The 12,041-nt window shown below is 42.6% G+C and overlaps 1 protein-coding gene across 1 annotated transcript in view; it reads left to right on the top strand.

Moving 5' to 3' along the window:
• The window catches only part of LOC120930549 (potassium channel subfamily T member 2-like), a 226,446-nt gene extending 222,076 nt beyond the window's left edge, over window positions 1-4,370 (top strand). The window contains exon 29 of the mRNA XM_040341725.1: window positions 3,488-4,370. Coding sequence (XP_040197659.1) covers window positions 3,488-3,599 — 112 coding nt within the window. The 3' untranslated portion in view covers window positions 3,600-4,370. The remainder of the gene's footprint in view (window positions 1-3,487) is intronic.
• The last annotated feature ends 7,671 nt before the right edge of the window (window positions 4,371-12,041 follow it).

The raw sequence follows: 12,041 nt of genomic DNA, 5'->3' as shown, positions 1-12,041 counted from the left end.
CCCCGCCCAGCACTTTCCTTTCTGGGGGTCAGCCATCCTCTTTCAACATCCCTCGATGTCTTCTCCCACCCTCGTTGACGCTTCAGCCAATCAGGTTACCAGAACTGGTGAACCTGATTGGCTGAGACGCCTGTCAGTCTAATCTGAGGAACGCACCCCCCGTACGTCCTTTAGATAAGTTTCCTGGAAGCTGACTACAGCCTGAGGGCTGTACTCGGAAAGCCTGATAGGCACTTCCACACAGCCAACCAGCTGCCGTTATTCAGGTGGCCGGTGCTCACTATCCGGCCATCTGAATAATCGGCGGCAGCGGCAACAATAACATAGATTCATGCAATGCATGAATCTATGTTATTGTAATCAGTGGCGGTGCGAGAGCCAGAGGGGGCGGCGCTCCAGCGCCCTCTATAGACGCACCGCCACTGAAGGGGAGATTGTTCCCTGAGTGTATATCTCTTAGTGCCTGTGTTTGAATAAACAGTCTTATGTTTCTTACCACCCTGCACTGATGTCTCGACAAGTGACTGGGTGGGCGAAGAGATCTTGGATCGCGTTGGTACCAGGCAAGGGAAGCTTATATGGTGGACATACTCCTCTTGAGTACAGGGTCCATCACAAACATATTTGCCATTCTCTGCCTTATCTGAACCCAACAACTTAGGCCACCAGCTCACCCTGTCTTATGGCCAATGGTTCCTAATTCCCACCTACATGACACATTTTAAATGATACCTTCTCTCATTGATGGATCTCTAATCATTTAAAATATTATCTGAAGGCAGCCAAGTGAAATTGTTTTAGTTCCATAGTGCCGTCACCTGTAGGTGGAACTGAGTGTTGTGCAGATAGAAAAGCCAGACTGGTTTACTTTAGCACATTTTCATCACTAATAGAAAAGACGAAATCTACTTGTAAAAAAAAAAAAAATCTATGCAACGTCAAGCCTTTTCCTCTTCTAGATTGCCTTTTGCCTTTCTGAATCTTTTTATTTTTTCATCTTTCAGCTTTCTGGTGACATCTCCCTATTCCAATAATATGTATTTTTCATAATGTTATGTTGTTTCTTAGTATCTTCAAGACCTAAAAATATCTAAAAAAAACTCTGTATCATCTGGTCTTGGAATGTCCTTATTTTTTGTATTTCATTGTCTGCTTGTCTTTGCCTGTTTTTTCTCCTGACAATTTTTTACTTGTCTCCTTGAGCTTCATCTTGTTGTCCCATATGTTGTACTTTGAGGCTATTGTAATGCTCACCCTACAAGAAGCCACTGATTTGTATTAGGTTTCTTCTGCCCTGCAGCTGTAAGACCCACCCTTACCTGGACCTGAGAACACCGACACACCTGTAATACATTTTGAATAAGCTTTATTTAAAGACAAAGCCCAAGAGAATGAGTTATTTAGACAATAGTTTTCAATAAATATTGTAGCAATACAGGTACCTTATTATACACAGTACGGTAAAATGAATGACTTTGGAATAGCAGTACAGCCTACCTACTGCAGAGATGCCCTACCTAACCACTAGCCAGTGGGACAATGTAGGGTGTCTATTGGTGATGGGGCCTTTGCTTTGGAGTGCTTAGCTAGCTAAACTAGATAGGGACCAGAAGCCTCTCACCATCAATGACTCTGACTCTGGTTCTGGCCCTGAGTGGTCCCTCGGTGGCTGGCAAAAGAGTCCTCCCTCTCAAGCCAGCTCTCTGCAGGTGGTGGTAATTAGAATGCATTGTCTCTCTGGATAACTGGAACCAGAGCCACTGAAAAGGGGGGGGGTAGCACCGGCCCTCTTGTATGGGACCTAGTCCCCATCAGTTTAACAGGGGAACCAAGGTAGCTGCCAGGCAGAGGGAAGGGGATTGTAGACAAGAGGGGGTGATCCTGAAACCGATCCCCCGTACCTCTCCCTGCGGTGCCATAGGCTTCTCCTTTCCCTCATACAGCCTTTCAGCTGCTACAGGGGGAGCCACAGGGGGATCGGTTCCAGTAACCCCCCCCATCACCCTCCCTGTCCACGATCCAAGTCCTTCCTCTTCCTGCAGCTTTGATCCCCCTGTATGCTGCCCCACCCCGCAGTGCTGTTGACTTCTTCTCCTCTCACTCCCACCATCTGTCATCTGCTGTGGGGGATTGTTTCAGGATGGAGAGTGATGGGGGTGATAAACATATTTAACTATTTAAACACAGTTTAGAGTCAGGGATTGCACATTGAAGAGGTGCCCTTGTGTGGCACTGTGGCTTCATTTATATTTGCAAATATGTGCAAAAAAAACTCTGTGCTATTGTCAGGGCCGCCATCAGGAATTATGGGGCCCCTGGAGCAGAGAATCGGGGGGGGGGGCTGCCGCCTGAAATTGAGAAGCGGGGGGGGGGCTGCCTCGAATTGAGAAGCGTAGGGGGGCCCTTTACAAAAAAAAAAGAAATAAAGAAAAATATATATAAAAAAAAGGGGGGTCCTCTGGGCCCTTTAATAAAAAGAAATAATGAAAAATATATATATATATATATAAAAAAATATATATTTTTTAAAAAAAGGGCAAGCCCCCCTTTTTAAAAAATAAAAAATAAATAAATAATAATAATAATAATAAAATAAAAAATAAAATAAATAAAAAGTTTTTTTTTTATAAAAAAAGGGGGGTTGTCAATAAAAAATAAAATAAAAATAAATAAAAAAAATATATATTTTTAATAATAAAAAAAAAAGGGGGGGTGCCGTCCGGGGCCATGGGGGCCACCGGGCCCCTGGGGACCTCCGGACCTCTAAAAAAAAAAAAAAAAAATTGGCCTTTTAATATAAAATAAAAATATATTGAAAAAAATATCAGGGCCCTGGCTATTGTTAGGTTCATTGTCCTGGCTAGCTGGATTGAGTGCAGGGGAATTTTTTGAATATTCAATGCATTGCTGACCCACATGCACCAATGGATAGTCTAAACCTGGAGAAATCAGACTGATCAGTGTGGATCACTATTTGATTCACAAAGAAATTGATCTTCTTAGTGAACTGGTAAAGTTCACTTTTTGTTGCAAAGGGCCCTTCTGGAAGAATCATGGGCTCCTACCTATCCATTCTACTTCTAGAATTAGCCATTAGGCAAAGTCTTATTTTCATCACACCAATCAGATTAAGGCTGGGTTCAGACCTAATGCGGACCTGAAGTGGTTAACGGGCACACACCAGACCCCCTGCTGTGCCCCCCCCCCCCCCCTGTGCCGCACATATTGTGAACCCAGCTTTAAACTTGACTTTTGATGTTTTAATGTGATTGGACTTCAGGAAGTATACTCCCAATGGTCCTGTAAGGTAATCTTTGAATTCTGGTTGTAGTAGGGAACAGAGAATGTAGATGAAAGTAAACCAATTTGAGTGAGATTTCGGTCTTTAGTTTAGCTGCATTGTTTGCTAGACAGCATTAATGACTAACTGGATTCATCTGTTGGCTGGGATAGCTGTTTAATATTATACTTCACATTATTTTCACAGCTACCTGATCCGTCCTGATCCACTGACCCTCGCTCCCGGCAATGCCAGAAAGGCGAGCGTCACGCGAACTGAGGTTCCGGTTTATAATACCAAGAATAGCACTCATCTATGAACCATAATCAGGGTGATGAAGAGGAGAGTATAAGAAGATGTGAGGAAGCAAAGCCTCCTGTGAGCCAAGGATTCCGTGTCCATCTTGATTCCATCGCTACCTCCCGAACCAAACACGGGAAACCTATGTACACGACTTCTTGCTGCATATATTCCACGGCTTGCTTTAGCGCCTTATATTTTGTTCTCTAACTTCTCCTTTATTGTCAGCTCCTTGATTAAGACTATGAGGAAGGCTATGGTATGGAGCAAGATAAGGGAGGTAGAATTTGACTAGTTATGTATATTAGCCAATATCAGACATGCCAAGTAATTCTTTCCATTTGCTCAGGTCTAAAGTTGCACTACAGTAGCCATAGAGTATATCATGTCAAACCCATAAAGTATATCATTTTAGGTCCTACTAAAAACAGGTTTTACAATTCAAAGTCTGATTTTATCAGACTCAATATGAGAACTTAACAGGTCTTGCCTTTTTTAGCCTCAGTGGTGTAAGTCTTTCATATGGGCCCATATATCTTTATCCCAAAGAAAAGGCCATGGTCTAGACATGAATGGTCCAGGTTGGTATGCTGACCTTTGTACAAGTGGTGTTGTGTTACCTTTTTTTATGTGCTAGTGGTAGATTTAGCAACTGACTTAAAGTGGAGGTTCACCCTAAAAACACATTTTTTACATTAAAAAGTACAATAGTAAGTAAATTTCATTTCGGCAGGTTTTTTTTCTTTTTTGCTCTGTACTTACCTTTATATCCGGATTTTGTCCAGGGCTTCCGCGTTCTGACGACTCCGGGACTGGGCGTTCCTATCCCTGCCTCAGGGTTCCGATGACTGCGGGACTGGGTGTTCCTATCCTTCCGTTCGATGATTGACGGCTTGTAAAACAGGTGACCTGTCGCACAACGCGCGTCACCAGATTTCCGGAAATACCCGAGCTAAGAGTCGGCACTATACGGCGCCTGCGCCCGCCGCGTAGAGCTGACTGCGCAGGCGCCCTATAGTGTCGACTCACAGCTCGGCTCTTTCCCGACGTCTGGTGACGCGCGTTGTGCGGCAGGTCACCTGTTTCACAAGACGTCAATCATCGTACGGAAGGATAGGAACGCCCAGTCACACAGTCATCGGAACCCGGAAGCCCTGGACAACATCGGGATTTAAAGGTATGTACCAAGAAAAAAAAAAAAAAACTGCCGAAATCTATTGTCCTCAATATGCTGTATCTGCTAGATGCAATTCAAAATTTTATTTTTTTGGGTGAACCCCCGCTTTAAAGGTAGTTCCAAATAGCATTTGATCACCTTTTGTTCAGTCTTTACTGCTCTATTTAACTTTGCTTACCTTGTTTTTAAAGAACACCCTTTAGCCAATCAGATAATCAGAGTGCTGATTGTGAATGCCAAATAATTATAATTGTAAGACCTGGCAGACTTGGATTTCATGTTTAATTGATAGGTTTGAGGAAGACGATAAACTCAAGATAGACAAATTTAAATGAATTATTTCATTAGTATCTTTGCACAAAAACATTCATTAAGCCAACTTGTAATTTTTAGCTATCAAAGATAGGGGGTTTAATCATGTGAACCTTTCCTCAGATTTATGTTACATATCCACCCTGTTTATTTGATGCTTGAGATAAACCCAGCATTTAAAGCCCAGGAACTGATCCTAAATTGAGCCATTTCTTGTATATAGGTCCAGATGATTATAGTATATGTAATTAATTTTGATGCTAAATACCATAGGATAAATTGTTCCATGTATCGGAGTTTGGTGGTGCAGAAAGATTGTGCATCTCATCCTTCCCTACTTAATGATATACCTATATTTTTACACTTCTGCAATAAGAACGATTGTTATATTTTGATAGAATTTGCAATATGGGGATGGTAGTCCATGTTGGAAGTGGTTATGGGATGCGTTGCAGCATCTGCTGGGAGTAGGGGTTGAGTAAAATGCTGTTATGGAGGTTTTCTTTGAATACAGCCAGATATCATAACTACATGTACACATATTTTCTCCTTATATTTTGTTAGGTAACATGATGCACTGTTAATGGTATTGTACAAATGAAGGAAAGGAAAAAGGGTTTTGTCTATAGAGGGAAGAATTAGGTAGTAAAGGCAATGGGGCAACGATGGGACAGAGATGGAGAATTGTAAAAAAAGAAAGCTAGAACGAGAGAAAAAAGGAAAGATAAAAGAAAAAGATCCTTTCTCTTCTTGCCCTTCTTCCCTTTCTTACCTTCTCCTTCCATCCTTCCTACCCCCCCTCCCCCCCCATGTCTTTATTCCTTCATTTTTTTCACTCTCTCCTTTTCTCTCTCTTACTTAGTCGTACAGTACAGGACACATGATTTTTAGACTTTAACCATGAGTTATATGCAGTAACCTTCAGGTGATTGTACACTGGCAAACAAAAAAGCTGCAGTGACAATCTTCTCTGTTTTATGTGGAGAAGATGTGGGACTGTCCTGTAACGTTCATTCGAGTACTGGATCCTGCACAGGCACTCACCTTGGCACATTATACATTGTCTTAAGTTAGGTGCAAGGTGCTATACAGATCCAGGACTGTGCTCTACTAGCAGTAGTGCCCTGTCCCTGAAGACACCTGTGGGGATATCTATGCCCATTGTGGATGGCAAAGACAAGATTGGGCTGGCTCCCAACATCTTGCCCAGATTACAAAGAATGTTACTACAATGGTAAGTTACATGGCTTGTGCTGTTCTTTGCCCCAAGGGTGTTAGTGCTTCTATGTCTTTAGCTGCAACAGAGTGTAACACTTTAAACAGTGTGTTACAGCCATCGAGTGGAAGCACCAACCATTTAAATTTGTTGCCATTTTTTCCCCAGCCATCTGTTGCAAGTCTGTAAGTCTGCCACACAGCTGCTATTGCACCTGCATGGTCTCAACTGCAATGGTTTCACTGCTCATATGTGTGCTATTTTCTTCCTTTGGCATGCTCTCAGTCGGCACCTTGCTCCTGTAATATAGCACACAGATCTTCAGACACCTTTCTGGGTTCAGCAGCCGATAATGCCTGGCACATAAAGCTTTATCCTTCCTACTCCACAGCAGTGAAGGCTGTTAGTATACCTTGGGGGGTATTTTGCACTGCACATGGTAGATGGCAAGTGCAGGGGCATAGGGTAAGATGGCTTCACTAGCTCAGGCCCAGCTCATGGCTACAGGAATAGGGTGAAAGTCTCTCTCCACAGGGCCATAGTGCCTTATGTTTGGACAGCCCAGTCTGATTCCCTGCTTTCCTCTGGGCATTCCACCAGCCCTTTGGCCGCTCATGCTTCCTCATATCTTTCTAGCGAGGAGTATTCTGCCACTACATCTGATTTTATGGGCAGGATCTCTGTCCTTTTGGTTGATGCAGATTGTACAGGTCACAATTGAGTCCCTTCAGTCTCACCTCCGGAGTGTTGACTTGGCCTATGTGGCTGATACATTGCCTGAGGAGGAGGTAGATGGGGATGATCCACCATTTTCTGATTAATTGAATTATTATAAAATGCCTTTTGCTGAGATTTTATTCAACCATGATGATAATATTGCTATTGTTATTGACATGGTATGCTCTTGTGTAGCATTAGAGCAGCTTGTGTCTGTGCACCCTAAAGTCTCCAGCATAAGTTTCCTAAAATTGCCTACATCTGCTAAGACCTTTCCAGTCTACTCACTCCTGGAGCCTGGCCTCACATTTTGCTCCTCCTAAACATTTTACTTAGCTACATCATTTTAAGGAGAGTTGTCTGCAGAAACAGACAGTCCCTGTGGTGGACCCAGCCATTTATTGTCTTAATAAGACACTAAAGATCCTTGTGGAGGATAATCCCATGTTCAGGGACCCAGTGAATAAGAAGTTGGAAGCCCTCCTTAAGGCGCTATTTTTCTGAGGGGGTCTCGCCATGCAACCATGCTTTCATTACAGTCTCACACACCTTAGCTATCTAGACCAAATGCATTGCCTGAAATCCTAGATCTATCTTAACGCAGTGGTCATCAACCCTGTCCTCAGGGCCCACTAACAGGCCAGATTTTATGTATTACCTTGGGGAGATGCAGACTAGAATACTATAATTACTGAGCAGAAAATTATATCACCTGTGATGTATTTCAGTTATCTTGCAAACCTGGCCTGTTAGTGGGCCCGAGGACAGGGTTGATGACCACTGTCTTAACGGATCCCTCCATTCACTACCGCCTGGAGCTTTCACCTGTGGCCTTATGCTGCTGTGGGAATAGCTTTATTATATCCTTCTATACATATGCAGACAGGTTCTTTGGCTCAATTGCTGGTCAGCAGAACTCCCATGCAGCATATGCCTCAAGCAGCTGCCCTTCACGGGAAAATGGCTGCTTGGCCCCTTCTTGGACAAGTACATCAAGGCAACACAGGGGTTAAGAGAACTCTCCTAACCAAATAAGTAGTTTCATATTTCTGCACGTAGACCTTCTACCCCTGAAAAGATTCTTTCTTCACTCTTTAAACCTCCAGCTTCAAGTCTAATTTTGAAACACAGTCAGGGAAAACCTTTCCCCCAAAAACCATAAGTTCTCATGATGGATTCCAGCCTATTGGGCTTACGAGGACCCTGTATGCCATTTTTAATGGCTGTAGTCACTGGAAGAAGCCCATCTTCCAAACAACATTCTGGAGCTCATGGTGTTTTAGTTGTCCCTTCAACACTGGAGCTCTAAGCTGTGAGGCTTCCCAACAATAATCCAGGCATACAATGGCAACCAGAAGTCATGCAGCATAAAAGAAAGTGGACTTGATCCTTGCTTGAGCAGAACTTCATGTTCCAGTTCTGTCCTCTGTTAACATGCCAGGTGTGGAAAATTGGCAGGCAGATTCCCTCCTGGATCCTGGGTAATGGGCGCTTCACATTTGCTCTCCACCTTTCTATTTCACAAAACTGGAGAAGTAGCATATAGTAACAAGGCCCTTGCCTCTGGTGGGGGTATGCTGGACATTGATCTTCTAGCGTACAGATTCAGCTACAAACTCGACAGGTATGTCACCAAGTTTAAACCCTTGGGCCTTTGTAAAGGAAGAATCAGTCCAGTCTTCTCTTCTGCTTCTCAATCACTGGATTTATTGGTATGTTTCTTGAATCCCAGGCCCTAAGGGGTGAATTTAGTCATCCCTACCCTCTTGAAGGACAGATAGTCAACTGCCATAAAGCGTACCATTACACGTAAAAAACATTTTTTACATGGTGCAAGACCCGGACATTTCATCCAAGGAAATACTCTATATTCTGTCCTTACCTCAGTCTGGTCTAGATCAGAATTTGGCCTTGAGTACCATCAAGGGACAAATCCTGGCCTTGGTCGTTCTGTTTCAGAGACCCTTGGCCTGTCATTCGCTCTCATTTTCATTCCCCTGTACTTTCCCCTGTGACTCCGTGGGACCTTAACCTGGTTCTTTGAGCCCTTCAAAGGCCAACCTTTCCAATCTATTAGGGATATTCCTTTCAAACCATAATACTGTAAAAAAATAAATAAAGGATCTTCCCTATAGCTATTGGTAACTCGGTAAGATAAATAGAATCACCCAAGCTTACTGTGAGCAAATGTCCACTGACACCCCGTGATATGTTGGTGCAACCTATGTAACCCATTGAAATACAAAACAATCGGGCTGAAAGGAACCCAAAAAGGTGGTTACTTCAAAGGATCATGTAGTTTTGACAAAAATAGACACCTCTACCTTTCCACAAATTAAAATAACAATGTTGTCAATTGCATCGGAAGCAGCTGCTCACACCAGGATTACCATCCAGTCATACTACCAGGATTAAGCAAAAGCTTGTGATGTGATCAGACTGTGGAGATTTCTGGGCCTTCACGTGGGTGGTGAAAGGAGAGCAATGGAATTGTATTATCCCCACACTCAATTTCTCTCTGAAGGGAAAAGGGAACAAGCAGGAAGTGGAACTTCAGAAAAATAAGGTGATTCAAAAAGGCAAAACATTTTTTCTTTAAAAATAACAAACATGCTCGAAAACAGCCCAACGAAATTTCTCTCCAGTGTCTTGACGTAGTACACACTGTGATAGTCTTCCTCTCCGCTATGTCCTTTTGGTAATGGGACTCCATTTTGTTTCTTCTCAAAGGTTCCTGCAAGGGACTCCATGCTTCTCACTTACTCATTGCTAGGTGGATTAAAACCTCATCATTCAATCCTATAGTCTAAAGGATAGGGTTTCCCCCCTTCCCATTTAAACCTGGTTCACGCGTTTGTTAAAATTTACTGGGTGGATGCTCAGGGTTCTGATGCCAGTTTCCGTCATAAGGTGCTACCAGCTGCCATGTTGCCCACCCCTTATTGATCTGCTTATTGATGTCCCATGACCAAAGACTATAGATCCTGTGTTCTGTACTATTCGACTAAGAAAAATCTGTTTCTTGGAGCATAGTACAGGACACATAACTCTGTTCTTTACTTTATTATTTATTTATTTCAGGTACTTATATAGCACCGTCAATTTACGCAGCGCTTTACATATACATTGTACATTCATATCAGTCCCTACCCTCAAGGAGCTTACAATCTAATGATCCCCCTATTGCTTGCTACAAAGCTGAGGCTGTATTGGAGTGTGAGACGCTATATAGGGGATGTTCCTGCAGCTTTATTTTTGCCAATCAGCTGAACATAGCTGTGCATAAACCCATAAAAAGACTAAAGATCCTGTTTCCCGTACCGTTTAAAAAAAATGAATTTTACTGGCGAGTCAAAAATTCTGTTTTTCCCTCACTTCTTTCTTCTTTTTCTCTTTTGCATTTCCTCTTTCTTTTTTTTTTACTACTATCCATTCTTCCCAATTTTTTCCCTTTTTTTATTTGTCTTCCTTCTTTCCCTTCCTTCCTCTCTTGTTTTTTCTCGCTCTCTTTTTATGTTCCTTGCTTTTTTCCTTTCTTACATCTTTACCTTTCTTCTTTCTCTTTACTTCGTTTTTTCCCCTGCCTTCCTTCTTTTCCTTCCTTCTTCTGTTCCTTCATTTCCTCCCTTCCTTTCTTCCCTTCCTTCTTCCATGGCCAAGTCATCTATTTTCCCCCTTCCTCATAGAACACACTTCTAGTGTCTTTTGGTACGGCTTTAGATTAAGAAATGTTTGTCTGTCAGTGTCGAGCTGTTCCCAATTCTAGATTTGTCTTGTTTGTATGTCCCAGCTGTATCACCAAGTCTAAGTGCCAGTGTTGAATCTACAAGTTGCCATTCTTTTTGTGCCCTGTGTCTGCCAGGTGCCAAGTGCTGTGGGAATGTAAGCTATAGAGTTACCCCTGTACAGCTTTCAAGGTATCCTGTTGTGTGTATTCATTGTAGAAACACCAGGTCTGTTGAAATTCTAAAGTAGACAGTGCCAGCGGTGACTGCAGTGCAGGTGTTTCATCAGTCAGAATGTAAAGGGATCTGTATCCCAGTCATTAACACTGTGACATATACTGCTAAATAAAGACTGATGAACACAAAAGGCGTTCCTTATTCTTATTTTGTTCTAAAGCTTTTTGTCTTCCTTTAAAGCATAAATACACTTTCAAACAAAATGCCCCTGTCCTTTTTTTCCCATTTTCTGCCAACGTGTTGAGCTACACTACCTCCATCCTTGCCTTGCAATTGTGCCCATGCTCCGGAAAATGGCCCCATAGAAATCTATGGGAAGCTACTGTACAGATGCAGCGATCAATTTTGCTTGACCTTTATGCATATCATACCCACTAGTGGGGTTAGCATTACAGCTAGGGCACTTGCTGTGGTGAACGCAAACATCGGATCCCTGCCCTCCTCATAAACTCATGACAATGGACTGGCCAATCTCACACTGCGCTGTCTCATGCATACCAATGCCACTCTCAGCTGCACAAAATGTTTCCAGCTTGCTGGACCCAATCAGGGTGACAGCAGCCTGAGAGTAGTTGTCAGTGGGTTATGTTTATTACGCAATTAACCCTTTAAGCTACCACCACCCCTTTTGACTGAGAAGGAGGAACTCATAATCTCAGCAATACCATTTATGATTTTAGAATAAACATCTGTAAGACAGACTGTCACCACACACAGGTATGTTCTTTTTTAGTTTGCATACCGCAATTAAAGACAAGGTTAACACTTTTCAGAATAAGGTTTATTAATGAAAAGGTCAATTGGTGCAAATGAAACATTTACAGAAAAGGGTGTTACAAGCAGACAATAAAACAGAGGAAAAAAAAGGGGTGAAAAGAATATTTGCAGTGTCCTAGTGTCCTTGTGTTTAGTAGAGTTCAGTCAAATAGCAAGATGTTATTGGTTCTCAAACTTGACAGATGTTCTTTGTTGATGGTACATGAGAACTGTTCCAAATGTGGATGCATTCCACTTTTCTTCACATCAAGGGGGGTGTTGACAGAGACTATCTGCCCAATCATCTGGTCTAAGGGGTGG

This window comes from Rana temporaria, chromosome 3 (assembly GCF_905171775.1).
Source record: "Rana temporaria chromosome 3, aRanTem1.1, whole genome shotgun sequence".
Taxonomy (NCBI): Eukaryota; Metazoa; Chordata; class Amphibia; order Anura; family Ranidae; genus Rana; species Rana temporaria.
Note: the sequence above shows the minus strand (reverse complement) of the source record. Positions and strands in the feature narration are given on the sequence as shown.